The sequence below is a fragment of the Vulpes lagopus genome, chromosome 6 (assembly GCF_018345385.1).
Source record: "Vulpes lagopus strain Blue_001 chromosome 6, ASM1834538v1, whole genome shotgun sequence".
Taxonomy (NCBI): Eukaryota; Metazoa; Chordata; class Mammalia; order Carnivora; family Canidae; genus Vulpes; species Vulpes lagopus.
The window spans coordinates 103,521,197-103,535,031 of NC_054829.1; the positions used below are offsets into that span (position 1 = coordinate 103,521,197).

Genomic DNA, 13,835 nt, shown 5'->3' on the forward strand with positions numbered 1-13,835 from the left:
AAAAAAGGAAAGAAAGAAACAGTGCAGAGGATCATAGGGGAAGGGAGGGAAAACTGAATGGGAAGAAACAAGAGAGGGAGAGAAACGATAAAAGACTCTTAACTATAGGAAACAAACTGAGAGTTGCTGGAGAGGTGTGTAGGGGTGTGGGGTAACTGGGTGATGAACTTAAGGAGGGCATGTGATGCGATGAGCACTGGGTGTTATATGCAACTGATGAATAACTGAACTCTACATCTGAAACTAATGATGTACTATATGTTGGGTAATTGAATTTAAATTAAAAAATAAAATAAAATCTTCCTTTGACTTATTTCAAGACTACCAAAACAAAAGTTTCTTCAAAGAAAGTTTACACTTCCTGCTCCCTGAATATTTTCTTGAATTGTCTCTGCCTGTCCTTCTCCCAGATGGTCAATCTCTTCAGTCTGTCCCACTCTTAACACTAGCAGATTTTTCTTAAGATTGTTTTTCCCTGTTAAATAATACGTACCTATTCTCTTCTAAAACTGTTTTTGAGCAACTTTCACTCATTAAAGTAGGAAATCCTAACTACTTTTAAGTTGTACCTACTGCTTTTAGTTTAAGGAAAGTTTTGTGTAAACTCCTCACATTTCTCCACATCTAAGAATGATTTTTAACAATCCCAAACTGAAGCCGATGGTGTATTGGGAAGTATACTCACCGTAGAGGATTCAAGGTCCCTTGAAACATGTAAAATTGAGTTTTGCTCTGTATTCCTCTCAGGCATTGTAAAAGGTAGCATCACTATATTTGGGTCTTGGAAAGTTATAAAATGTGGATGTGTGTTAAGTAGTTTGAGCATTACTGGGAAATTTCCGTAGACATTGGTTGTTTTTCCTATATTCTAATAAGCTTTAAGGATGTCATACAATTGGAGAAAGAATAAGTGTGCATTGCAACATACAAGAGCACAGTGGTAAGGTGTGATAGGCAAGGTAGAAAAGAAATGGAGGATAAAATGATCTCAATTTCATAGTCTGCCTGAAAAGCCTAAGTGGGACTTAGAGTATTTTATGTGCATTAGCTGATCTGATGTCCTCCATCTGTTACTAGCCCCCAGAGGCTGACTGGCCATTAAACACAAATGATGACTGGTGTAGCAGGTGCAGTGAAGTGGGAAGGTGTGGAGCAAATAAAACAAGTCTATGGCATCTATAAGAAATGTTGACCCTCAGGAAACTTTAAAAGGTTGTGCATTGTGGTATTCATGACGTATGTGTGAGAGGTATGATGGCAAGTATATTTCTCATGAAAGTACTTCAATTACTTGCATATTGTTATTTCTTTAGATTTCCCAGGTCCTACCCTCTACAATTACTTAAAACTCAAAGAGAACTGTGGCTTGCTTTGACAAATTGGCCTTTACTGCAACTCATTGGCCCAAAGTCAATGGGAGTGTTGCCTGGGCTACGCCCTTTGCTTCAATAATTTTCTAAACCTACTGCTGTGAGTCAGCTGTTCTCTTCCCGTAAGCTTTCCTTGACACTATTTGACATCTGTATCAAATTGAGGTTTCTTATTTGTACCTTTTAGGATTTCTAGCATTCTATTTGATGTATCTCTTTCCTACATCCTGTCTTAAAATTCTCTCTGCTCAGTTTCTGTGCTCTGGCCCCTGTTTATACCCTTTTCCATGTCTTCCTGCCACCCCTTCATTCTCCCATTTGTCTGCAACTGCTTTTCTTAATGCATCCAACAAGTTCCCTCTTTCTGTTGACTTGATCTCTCCTTTGTATAATTTTTTTTTCTCAAGCTCTCAAGATGGCTGGTGAGAAATTTGCAAAGGACAATTTTCTAAAGAGTTGTCAATATTCTATGAGGACTGTTCTTCCTTTGGATATTAAATACAAAGGTGCTGTACAGGAAAGAGGTTTTTGTTTTTATTTGTTTTTTTTTAATATTTTATCTATTTATTTGACAGAGAGAGAGAAAGAGAGAGCACAGAGGGCCGGGAGTGGGTGGTGGCAGGCAGAGGCAGAGGGAGAAGCAGGCTCCCCACTTAGCAGGGAGCCAGACCCAGGCCTCAATCCCAGGATCCTAGGATCATGACCTGAGCCAAAGGCAGACACTGAACTGGCCGAGCCACCCAGGAAAGAGCTTTCTAAACCTTTTTTTTTTCCTTACCAACAATGTCTTAATGATCTTCAACCTTGGGCTAGGCTGGAGAGGCCCTGCCATCCACAAAGCCTGCATCCAGTCCAGCAGCAAATCTAGTCGGCTCTGCCCCAACATACCCTAAATCCAACTACCTCTTATGACCTCCATATTACCTCACAAATCTAAGCCTCCAGTGATTCTTTCCTGGATTCAGTTCTCTCTTTCTACATAGTAGCCTGCGAGAACCTTTGAAAACCTGTTAACTCAGGCTCAAAAGGTCTCACCAGCTCCATCTCTCTTTCAAAATAAAACTGCTTATGAAGGTACTACAATACGTAGTCAATAAAGTTCTACACAGTCTGGCCCAACTCATTCTCTGACCTTATCTTCCACCTCTCTTCCCTTACCCATCCCATTGGAGTCTCCCGTTCAACTTCCTCCCAATGCCAAATGTTTGCCCATATTTTTCTTCCTGTTCTTCTGTTTCTCCAGACATTCCCATTTCCAACCCCTCACTTCACTCAGGTTTCTCCTCATATTTGCATCCTCTAAGAGATCTTGCCTGGCCACGAGATCTAAAATGGCACTACTTGCCTCTCTCTGTTTCTTTACACTGCTTCAATTTTCTTCATAGGGCTCATCCTCTCTCTCCTATAGTATTTATATAATTTTTGTTTAATTATTTTCTGCCTCCCAGCTATTGCCAGTTATTTTTAAATAACTGGAGTATAAAAGCGATGAAAGGATGAACTTTGGTTTAGTTTTCTGCTTCTATCCACTGTGCCTACAAAGCTGCCTGGCACATAGAAGGCATTCTGGGTGAGTATGTGTTGAGTGAAGGAATGTAAGCTGGAAGTGTCTTTTGTGCCTTGGGGCACCATTTGCTAAAATAATTTTCAGGAGTGTCAGTAGCAGTTTTATTTCAGGAATTTGTCGATGCGCTTCTACAGATTGAATAAATGCAGAGATGAGGAAATAAGTAATGCATGAAGTGGTGGAAAGCAGCCATATGGCACACTCCTAAAAAAGATCAACTTGTAAGATATTATGGAGCCCATATCACCAGATCAAACTTATTCTCAAGTGCTGGGGATACTTTGAATAAGCTAGGTATGTAAAAAGGAAGTCCCAACGAGGCTAAAACCTAGTTGGGAGTTTCTAAATTTGACCAATTTTATATTAAAGCAATAATGCCTCAGATACCACTCACTCTAAAAGTGGATGGACTACATGGGTGAATTCTCCTCCCACCCTATCACATGTTAAAATATAGCGCTGTATCTAAAATCTTGATGTGATGTTTTTCCCAATTAAGTTTAAGTACATGGGTCCTGGGTTCTAGATAACTGATTTGGGTTAGTAGACATTTTTGGGAGGGATTAGTTGACATTTTCAACAAAGCAAAAACAAAGATTTTTTTCCCCCCATCTGTCTTCTTTCACTCAGATTCCAAGCATCTTTGCTATGCTTTTGACAACACCAGGTCCTAGATTTGTTAACAGTATATTGCCTCGTATATCTAAGAGCTAGAGATTGCCTTATTTTCTGAATGCAGTGATATCTTTGAATTAATCATATGCACCCAAAAACTGATTTGATATTATTAAAAATTAAGTCTCTCAGCAGGTCCTGGATGGCTCAGTCAGTTAAGCATTGGACTGTTGATTTTGGCTCAGGCCATGATCTCAGGGTCCTGGAGTCTAGCTCAAGGTAGGCTCTGCACTCAGCAGGGAGCTGCTTCTACCTCTGTCCCTCCCACGTTGTGCATGTGTGCCCTCTCTCTCTCTTTCCCACTCTTTCTCTTTCTCAAATAAAATCTTTAAAAAAATTTGAATCGTCTAGTGAGACACTGTCCAGGCCATAGCTGCTGAAAGAGTCCAACTCTACCAAGGCATCAATAAACCCTCCAGCTAAGACAGCAGAATATGAGATGCGGGAGGAAAACTTAAGCCATTAACTTAAAGATTTAGAATTTCAGTTTCTTTGGATTCCTTATTCTAAAGAGGAAGATAACAAATATAGACTCTAAATTCTTTGGACTTCAATTTATTTTGACTTTAACATGCAAGAGGATTTACTTCATACAATAATTTCACCTAGGGACTTCTTGATGGAAGAGGATTTATATTCAAAAGTCTTTGGGTTGTTGGAGTTTTATGATTGGAGTACTTTTTCTATGTTTTATTTTCAGATATCCAATGTGTCATTTAATCTCACTGCAGAACCACTGATAGATTGTGGTGGATAATATGAGGGACATAATTTGAGATGCTAAAAAGAAAGAGGAATTATTTTCCAACCCTGAGTTTAATGTGGTTAAATTAAAGTCAATTGAATTAATGAATTATTTTCATCCATCTTGCCATATTCTGGGGATAAAAATCTAAATTTTCCACCCCTGGTCCTGAGAATATCCATAAAGGAGTGACCAACATTGGGGGAAAGACTTTATCAGGTGCTGCTTTAATAGACAGCTGATCTATGATGGTATGTTCATAAATAAATGGCTATGTACAATGTGTTAAGAATATAAAGATCTGGGGAATGATGTGGGGGAGAGGTTTCTTCTTTTCTAGTTCTTAACATTAGTTGAATGTGCAGTGTATAATAATCTTTGTCTCTATCCCTCACTTACTTCTTTCATGTGCTGTGAATTATCCAGTTTTGCAGAATTCAAATGAGATTCTTGAAGGAGAAATGCATAGTTCTGTTCTTTCCCCACCCTTCTTCTTTGGCACAAATTGCCAGAAGAAAGTGTGTCATTCTGTTCTTCCCATCCATGCAGTAAATTTTATAGAGGCAGCTGCCACAGACAGAAATGATGTTGTCTGAGAATGGCAACTTTCTAGTATCTTGCTCTGGAACCTGGCTCTTTCTAGCTTCCTCTGACCCATGCTACACACCATACTCTCCAGTAACTTTATCAGCTGGGGGTAATCTGTCATCTGCCTTTCTTTCTTAACTTTTTTTTTTCCCAAATGGCCTGATTTTGGGGCGTGGAGAAAAGTGTAATTGATTGTTTCCCCACTCAAATCTTAGGGCTGTGATAGGGCATTGTGTTTCTTGGCTAAAAGGGAAGTCAGGACAATTTGTCAGTTTTCAGAGCATCTCCCTAAGCTCAGTGGAAAAGAAAAATATCACCCATATGACTGTGATAGTCTAAAAATACACTGTAGCTAGGAAATACAAATGTTCTTAATTTGAGGAAATGGATAACTATTTAAGAATAACTATTTAAGTGACTAATTAGAATAATGTGGGAGTTATTTCAGCAATGCTTGAGGTATCTTCAACTCTGACCTCTACCTATGGGACTGTTTCAGCTTCATTATGCTGCCATAGCTACACTTAATCTATTCCACTGTCACCAAATGTTTATTTTCCACATTTCCAGCCCATTAAAATCTCTAATACAACATGAGGTTCTACAATCGCTCTCAGTCTCAAAATTGGTGAGTACTGTTTGATAAACTTCAAACACTCCTGACATCTCTGTGTTTAGGAAGCAGAGAAAAGACTTTCCCATGAAATGGCTTTGAGTGTACTTCAGGGCCAGGTAACTCAGTCTGTATCCATATAGGGATAAAGATATTCTGTAGCTTCCTTGTGCCATAGGGGAATGAACCAATATGCTAATGGTGTTGGAATCTCTATTTGGGGAAACTTTAATCAGAGTAGAAGACTATAGGAAATAGGCTAGGTGGCTTCAAGCATTTTGAAGAAGTTTGTGGAAAGCCCTTATTCTAAGACGTTCCAGAACACAAAGTAAGAATAAATGCATAGAGAGCACATTCTGGGATATTTTAATGAAAAAATAACTTCCTGATAATTGTATCTGTCCTGCCATGAATAAGCTGCCTTTAGTAATAGTAAACTGCCTTAGATCATCTCATGGTGATGTCCTCCAAAGGATTCCCACCCCAACTGTCAAATCAGATCAAGCCCATTTGAACTCTGAGAATCTGATTCTATGAAAGCTTTTCTCACAAGCAAAACAGAAGGAAATTTGAATTCCATTTTTGAAGGAGAAAAATTTAATATATTTTATCTTATTATACATTTTCCCTAAATTACAAAGTCAATAGCTGCAAATATATTCTGCTACAAAGCTTTCTGTAAGAAATATCTCTATAAGAAAATACATCTCATTAACATTTCCTGTAAATAAATTACTTCAAATAATAATTTTGGGATGTACATAAGGGAAATAATGCAAAAACCAGATTGTAAATGTGATTGCTATAGAGGAAATGTTTGACTGAAATGTTCCATTTTCATGTTGCCAAGCTTATAGAAACCTGTTTGCACAGACTTTGGTTCTTGGATAGATCAGCTTATAATTTTTTTTTTAGCAGACATGTGGAAAGAATGTAAATCTTACTCACCCTAGTAAATGTGTATGGGAAGCTGAAACTCTTAATAGACATGCAGGCTCAGATTCAATTTCTATGGGGAAAACTTGAATTTGAAACTGCAGAAGGGGTCTAAGTAAAAGAAAATTAAGGAGTGACTTGCAGTCTATAAAAGAAAAGGTCAAAAGTAACAACTATAAGATAACTTTTTTGCCTTATGCTCTAGACATAATATTTAGAACTGAGTAAAGTAAAAAAAAGTAATAAAATGGTTTCAAAGAATTTGGAAACTGTGGTTTCTATAGGTTAGCAATATGTAGATTTTACAAGTTATTTCATTCCAGAAATGATATCTTTGGGGAAAAAAAAGCTGCTGCACAGAGAGTTTGGTACAGAAATTTCAGGTGGTGCCATTGGCAAGTTAGAAGTTTATGGAGGGCAATGGAACCTTACTATACTACCCGCTTTGGGAGTCCACTTCATGAGAACTCCTCATATTATTCTAGGACCTCAAAAATAAAAAATAAATATTTTGAGGTCAACTAGTGACCTACACAGAACTCATCTGTATTGTAAATATTGTGATAGCAAATCCCGTGGAAAACTTCCACTTAGGTTGTGCGGCCTCGGGCTTCAAATATGAATAGTCAGTTTGTGCTTCAGATACATGATCGACATGTTGCCAAAACCTGGGCACTGGACAAAGTTTTTTTCCATTTCCTTTGTATCCTTTAGTGTAGGACAAATGTAGATCAAGTCTCTATTATCAGCTTTACCTGACTATACCACTGCAAGTGTAGAGAATAAATGTATTTACCAACCTAAATTCTATCAAACACAGGGAATGCCAAAGCTTCAAAAATTAACAGTCTATTAGTGTTGATTCTGTATCGTGGACTCCTTAGAAATGTTTGCAGTCTGTGAAATTCTGCTCGGTACTATTCACAATTAATTGGAGAATAAAATATATTCAAGGTAGGAATCACATACAATCAAGAAAAGGCACAATGCTATCCCTTTAGAATGTTTTATCTTATACTGGTTCTTAGTAATTACCGGTGAAAGTAAATTTTTGAAAACTCTAAATAAGCAGTTTGAAGAAAAACAAGTTTGGCTTCTCCTAAAGTCCTCATAAAAGTCTTGCAATTACTTTGAAATTATTTGGAAAATATTGACTGCTTTTTTTTCTTGTCTACCAAGGCCTTTCACTGAGTCCTAGGAATAGTGCTTCAAACTAAAAGGTGATCCTGTGTTGCAAATGAACTGCTTCATGCTTTCGTTTCTTATTTAACAAAACTCTTTTTATGTAAAGCCTATTGTAAGCCAAAGGACTATTTTGTTAAAGTATAACTTTGAATTTGAAATATGGCTTTTAGTTTATTTCTATAGGCAATCACCAATCTGAAGGAAACCAATCCTCCAGCACAGCCTAAACTCTTGAAAAGTCACATGGTATTCGTCAATAATTCTCACTGTGTGCTTTTTGGTTTTAAGTAATAGCATTTTCACAAATGTGTACATTATTTACATAAACAAATTGCATAATGGAAACACATTGGTTGTATTACATTTGTTACCCCTTTCTAATCTGCTTATTTTTTTTCCTTTTTTCTCTCTCTGTGATCTCTATATTCTTATCACATTCCTTATTTTAGCCATTCTTCTGAAATCCAAATCCTATTTTCCACCATGTTATAATGCATTAAATACACAGATTCACAGTCTGCTAGTGATGAATTTCCTCAGAGGTGATCATATTTTCTGACACACATGGAGTCTGGCTTTAGATGAGTAGGTGGCATCTTTCCATACTTTACATGACAGGCCCTTTGCGCAGTCACATCGCTGGAAAATTTCCAGGCCATGAGAGCCCTTCTTGCGCTGTTTGGTACAGACTTCCCCCTGATGGAGAACTGGTTTGCAGATTTTGGTCCAGAAGTGGCGAGCACAGCAAAACCCTTCGATGCAATCTGATGATCGGAGGCAGGGGTCTCCTTCGTGCCCTACAGAGATGATGGCCAAAATATATTACCATGACACTTTGGAAACAAATTCTCTTTTGCAGTTGGAAGCATGTACAATATTTTTACTGATACTGTCTTCCATGAAGTTATCATATACAATGGAAAGTCTTGGATTCATATCAATCAGTTCTCCCTCTAATCATTTCAATCATTTATTGTCTATTTTGATTATTTGCTGTCAGAATATCAAGTTTCATGAATAGCTAGGACTGTGCTTCCTTTTCGCTTTAACAAATTGCATAATGGAAACACATTGGTTGTACCGCATTTGTACAACACGTTGGTTGTACTACATTTGGTCTTTTACTTTTAGATATTTCTCTGATCATTTTTTTAACTAGGTGAGTGAAAAATAAGTAAATAAAGAGAACTGCTTTCAAGGTAATTAATTTGATACCTTCAGAAGATGTAAATAATAAACTCTGATTCAAAGGCAGAGCTGAAATTCTCAGGGACTTATAAAACCATGCATCAGTGTCTAGCCAGGGAAACAGAAACTTAAAACAGAAGATGTTTAATGCAGAGCACTAGGCACACATGTGGTGGCAGGGCTAAGAAGTACCAGAGGATGATAAAGCAACAGAGTAGGAGGCCACCACCACATTTAGGCAGGAGGATCCAAAGGAGAAGATCATGTCAGAATCTGGAGCTTCGAATCTGCTAGCTGGGACTAGAATCCCAATGAGCCCACCTGGCAGGAGCCAAAGCGCCAGAGAGATAGAGTTCTGCCAGAAACATTAGTTGAGATAGGCCTACCATGTTGGCTTTTTCCTGCCCATGCTTCTCTCACTGCAACCAAACTCACATGGCCAGAAGCCACCTGACAGGGAGCCTAGGACGGGTAGTCTGTAAAGAGCTGTGATTCAGAGTGGAGTAGAGAAGGGACAGACAACCCCAGAGTCAACCAAGAACCCATCATTAAAAACATGTAAAGGAACAAATCTGGATATTTAATTCAGAAAAAAATGACTGATTCAGCAAAGAGCAAACACGCATCACAGCTGGGTTGATGTGTAACCTATATAAAGAAGGGGTCAATAAACTTCTCTGTATTTTTGCCAGATTGTAAATATTTAGGCTTTTTAGGCCATATGATCTGTCACTCCTCAATTATGCTGTCACAAAAGCAGACATAAGTAATGCCTAAATATAGGCAAGTCTGTGTTCCAATAAAACATCATTTTATAAAAACAGGCAGTAGGACAGATTTGGCTCACAGGCTATAACATGCCAATCATGGTCTAAAGGATTATCTGTCATCCCAGATATAACCAGTCCCACTGTAGTTATATGTGGATATGACCCACTAGCCCATGTCATGAGAGTTCTTCCTCCATGCCATCAGAGAATTACACATAAAACTATATAAAATGTTAGTAAAAATGTTAGTAAATTTGGAACTGTACTGTGACATAGCTATCTACTGAATAAGGAAGGATACTCCTGTAATAATAAATGCATATGAATTTGGTGGGATAGAAATAGGATACTGGGTAAAGACATAGGTCTTCAGGGAGTACAGACAGAGGATAACTGAAGAGGAATTGTCAATCTCTTTAGTGCTATCCATGTCAACATTAATATTCTAGGTCTAACAGGTCAGATATTCTATAGGATACTAGCTCTGCAGAACATGAAAATGTGGGGAAATGCTTATGTGGTCAGGAAATATGGGGACATACAGTGTTTTATTTTATTTTTATTTTTTTAAAGATTTTATCTATTTATTCATGAGAGACAGAGAGAGAGAGAGACAGAGACACAGGCAGAGGGAGAAGCAGGCTCCATGCAGGGAGCCCGACGTGGGACTCCATCCCAGGTCTCCAGGAGACCTGGCAGTGGTCTCCTGCCAGGTGAAGGCAGTGCTAAACCACTGAGCCACCCGGGCTGCCCCATACTTTAAAAACCAGTTTTCCTCATTGCCAGAATTCTCAGAGCCCTCAATATATCAATTATATAAAGTTCTGAAACTAGGAAATGCATTATTTTAAGACTCTTGAATACAGCACACTTTTATTCACAGCATGTCTTGAAAGAGTAATCCTTCACAGAACACACTTGAGAAAAACCCCCTTTAAAAATGGACGTGTTTCTTGCCTTCAAAATTTTACTGTTAGTAATAAAGTTCAATAATTTCATGCTTTCAAATTTTACTGTTAGTGATTAGGCTTCCCAAATATTTTGATGCAAGTATGAAAATTTTATGACCATGCATAATCCTACTAGAAACCAATAAGTTGGTTTATGAATAGTCTATTATGTGGTTGTTCAGTGAAATAAAATTTCTGTAAAGGTGAGAAAAAGATTTGAAAGCTTAGGGATTTAATCATATGACTGCAAACATTTGAAGGCAGGACTGTTTAGAAAATGGCATGATTGATCAAGGGTGCTGCAATTTTCATAATATATATTTCCTAACAATTTAAGCTCTCTTAGAAATCTTCAGCATCTTCAGAATTAAGAATTAATAAATTCAGTCAGAATCTTATCAATGAAGTATCTTCCTTGTATTTTTTCTAAAACCAATAAAATGAATTACCTATATTTTAATTTTACTTCTTTTAAAACCAGAAAAAGTAAACATAGAACTACAGATAGCCTACCTTTTATATGTGACATCTTAGTGTGTTGTCTTCCTAGATTTTGCCATCCCAAGTCATGGTTTGAGTAATGGCCATGGTTTCGATCTCTGTGTCGAGTGCCATCCAGAGCTGGGATGTGAGGGGTTAAGATGCTCTCCGTGACAGGGATGCAGATGCCTGGAGATGGTAAGTAAGCTGTTAGATTGATCTGATTCGATAAAGTATGATTCTTAGCCAAGTATTCTGCTGATGAGAGGTGTGAAGTTATCTTCTATCTCTCTATCTAATCTATCTAGCCTCTATTCATTCAGCCATTCATTTATTTACATAAATAATACTGAGTCATATTGCTTAATATTAAATAGAATCAAATAGTTTGGCCTAAGTCAGGCTTCCTTAACTTGAATCTTGTCTCTCTCAAGACCAAGTGGCCATGGGCAAAAAAAAAAAAAAAAAAAGGAATAAAAATACTTCATTAAGTTATTGTGAATATGTGTGAAGTGTTTGGAATAGTGACTTAGCATTAAACTAGTATTAGCTATTCGGGCTTTTAAAATGTCTGACCAGACATCCATTTTCAGGATCCAGTTTTCAGGATCCTTTGTTCAATTAACAATATAACTCTAGTCTACATTGTAAACATCACTAATGGTATGAGGCCTTCTTCCCTTCACCTGTCTAAAGTACTTCCAATAGGACTCTTCCCAGAGGTCAGGAGCATGTACAGGGATAGGAGTCTGATGATACTGCTTTATATGACTAAGTTCATGTTTCTGATCACCTTCTATAATGATTTAATGGTTTTATCATGCGTTTTGTGTGATTCTTCATCTCATCATTGATGCTGAATTGTCTGCCTGTAAATTCATTGAGATTGGGTAAAGTCATGCTTATGGAAAGGCTGGGGAATAGACTCTTCGTATCTCCTTTTGGAGGAACCAATCATTCCCTCACTATGAGTGTGGTGCAGGGTGGGGCCTTTAAAAGAAGACTCCTCGAATATACGAATCGAGGTATGAAACTGCAAGAGGGACTCACAGAAGTTCTTTTTTGGGTCTTTTACATATATTCACTTATGTGTTTATAGCTCTTTACATCCAGCATTGCAAGTGCTGGAATGGCAAGTCCTAGATTGCCATAGATTATAAAATATAGAAGGTGATCAGAGTCCAGGAAAACTAGGATTGAGGAGGCAATCCAAGTAATGGTACACATATTTAAACCATGATCCAATCCCTGACAATTTTGAAAGGCTCCTTGCATTTCAGAGGTCTAAGTAAGGAGAATGTAGTTGAACTTACTAGACAAGTCTCCTACATAAAAAAGAGAGGCCCATCAACACTGAACTAGAGCTTTACCATTATTGCAGCGGGTACCAGGACAACACATGCCATCTCTATGGCAGCGCTTCTTTTTCCTTCGACACAACATGCAGGCTGATGATCCTTGGTGGGGACTGTGGCAATATCTACCAATCTCACATTCCTTATCACTGCTACAAGGGTAGGCCTGTAAAGTGGAACAACACCAAAAGCAGAGTAGATTAGATTCCATTACATGAAGAGTTCGTATGGCAAATCACAATGGAAAATAAATCACACTAGGTTTCTCATCAAAGGAAATATGCCATTGAATCCATGTTCTGAGCATAGATCTTATATAGTGATGCTGACTTCATCAAGGACCATATAAGTACTGTTGATAGAAACGAAGATAAAGTTGATGCTTCTCAAGTATTTTTGTTGGCACAACCTTGGAGTTGGGATTTACATTTTGTGTGGATCAGTAGAGCTTCCAAGAGTGACTCTGGGCGCTCAGAAATAGTCGCAATTGTTATTCTGCTTGGGATTTAAGGTGTAAATGAAACAGCCTCACTATTGCATTTTTCATCTGCTAAACTAGATGAGAGGAAGTTTCAATGAAACAAAGGCTGTGCTAGAAGCTGAAACACATCCCTTGCCCAGTTATGGAACAAATTCTTTAAGAGTGACTCCCCACAATTCCTGCCTGTGAGGAGCGCAGCAGAGAGCCACTTCTAGAACCATTTGATGGAGTGAGCTGTTTGGCAAAAAGAAATCAAGGAACAGGGTCCTCTTTCCAAACTCAGTGCTGAGCAGCAGTGGAGACCTAAGTGGTCAGAGAAATGCTCAACTCCAATTACTTTGTGTTCTCAGGAAACAAAAAGGCAGGCTCTTTACATACAAAACAGTCCTATGGGCTACTGCACCTTTGACTTATACAGAAAAGACATGGTGCCTACATTTCTCGCCATTTGAGTCTACTGAAGCAGTGCCCTAGATCATCTCCCAAAATAAAAATACATTTTCCAGTTATGTTCTCCTTGCCTCTTGGAAGTTTGGGGGACATTTAAAATGCCCCTGTTTGCAGAGATGGAAGTTAGGAAACTGAATTGTCATGCCACACATCAAACTTCCTCATATTTTGAAGCATGTTGACAGGGAGACTTGTTTATAAGTTTTTTTTTTTTTTTTTGTAGTTCTTTCCTGTTTTCAGAGCAATGCATGTTTTTTTTTTTTTAATTGAGAAGTACAAAAAGTAAAAAGAAGCTATGTAATTGTTTTTAAGCACACATAAATGGTATGAATGTAAACCATTGGGCTAAAATTTTTGTGGCTCTCAAATAATTAGTGTGATTTGAGTGCTTTGCTTATGAAATGAGGTTTGATGACCTAGGTTTGTGAGCATGGTCTATTTCTTTTTCCTTCTTTCTTTCTCACCCTTTACTACTCTCTTCC

General features: G+C 37.8%; 1 protein-coding gene across 1 annotated transcript in view; it reads right to left on the reverse strand.

Moving 5' to 3' along the window:
• Window positions 1-6,116: 6,116 nt before the first annotated feature.
• The window catches only part of DKK2 (dickkopf WNT signaling pathway inhibitor 2), a 100,234-nt gene continuing 92,515 nt past the window's right edge, over window positions 6,117-13,835 (reverse strand). The window contains exons 2-4 of the mRNA XM_041760252.1: window positions 12,438-12,588; window positions 11,101-11,256; window positions 6,117-8,476 (exon numbers count right to left, since the gene is read on the reverse strand). Of these exons, the coding sequence (XP_041616186.1) occupies window positions 8,226-8,476; window positions 11,101-11,256; window positions 12,438-12,588 (558 nt within the window). The 3' untranslated portion in view covers window positions 6,117-8,225. The remainder of the gene's footprint in view (window positions 8,477-11,100; window positions 11,257-12,437; window positions 12,589-13,835) is intronic.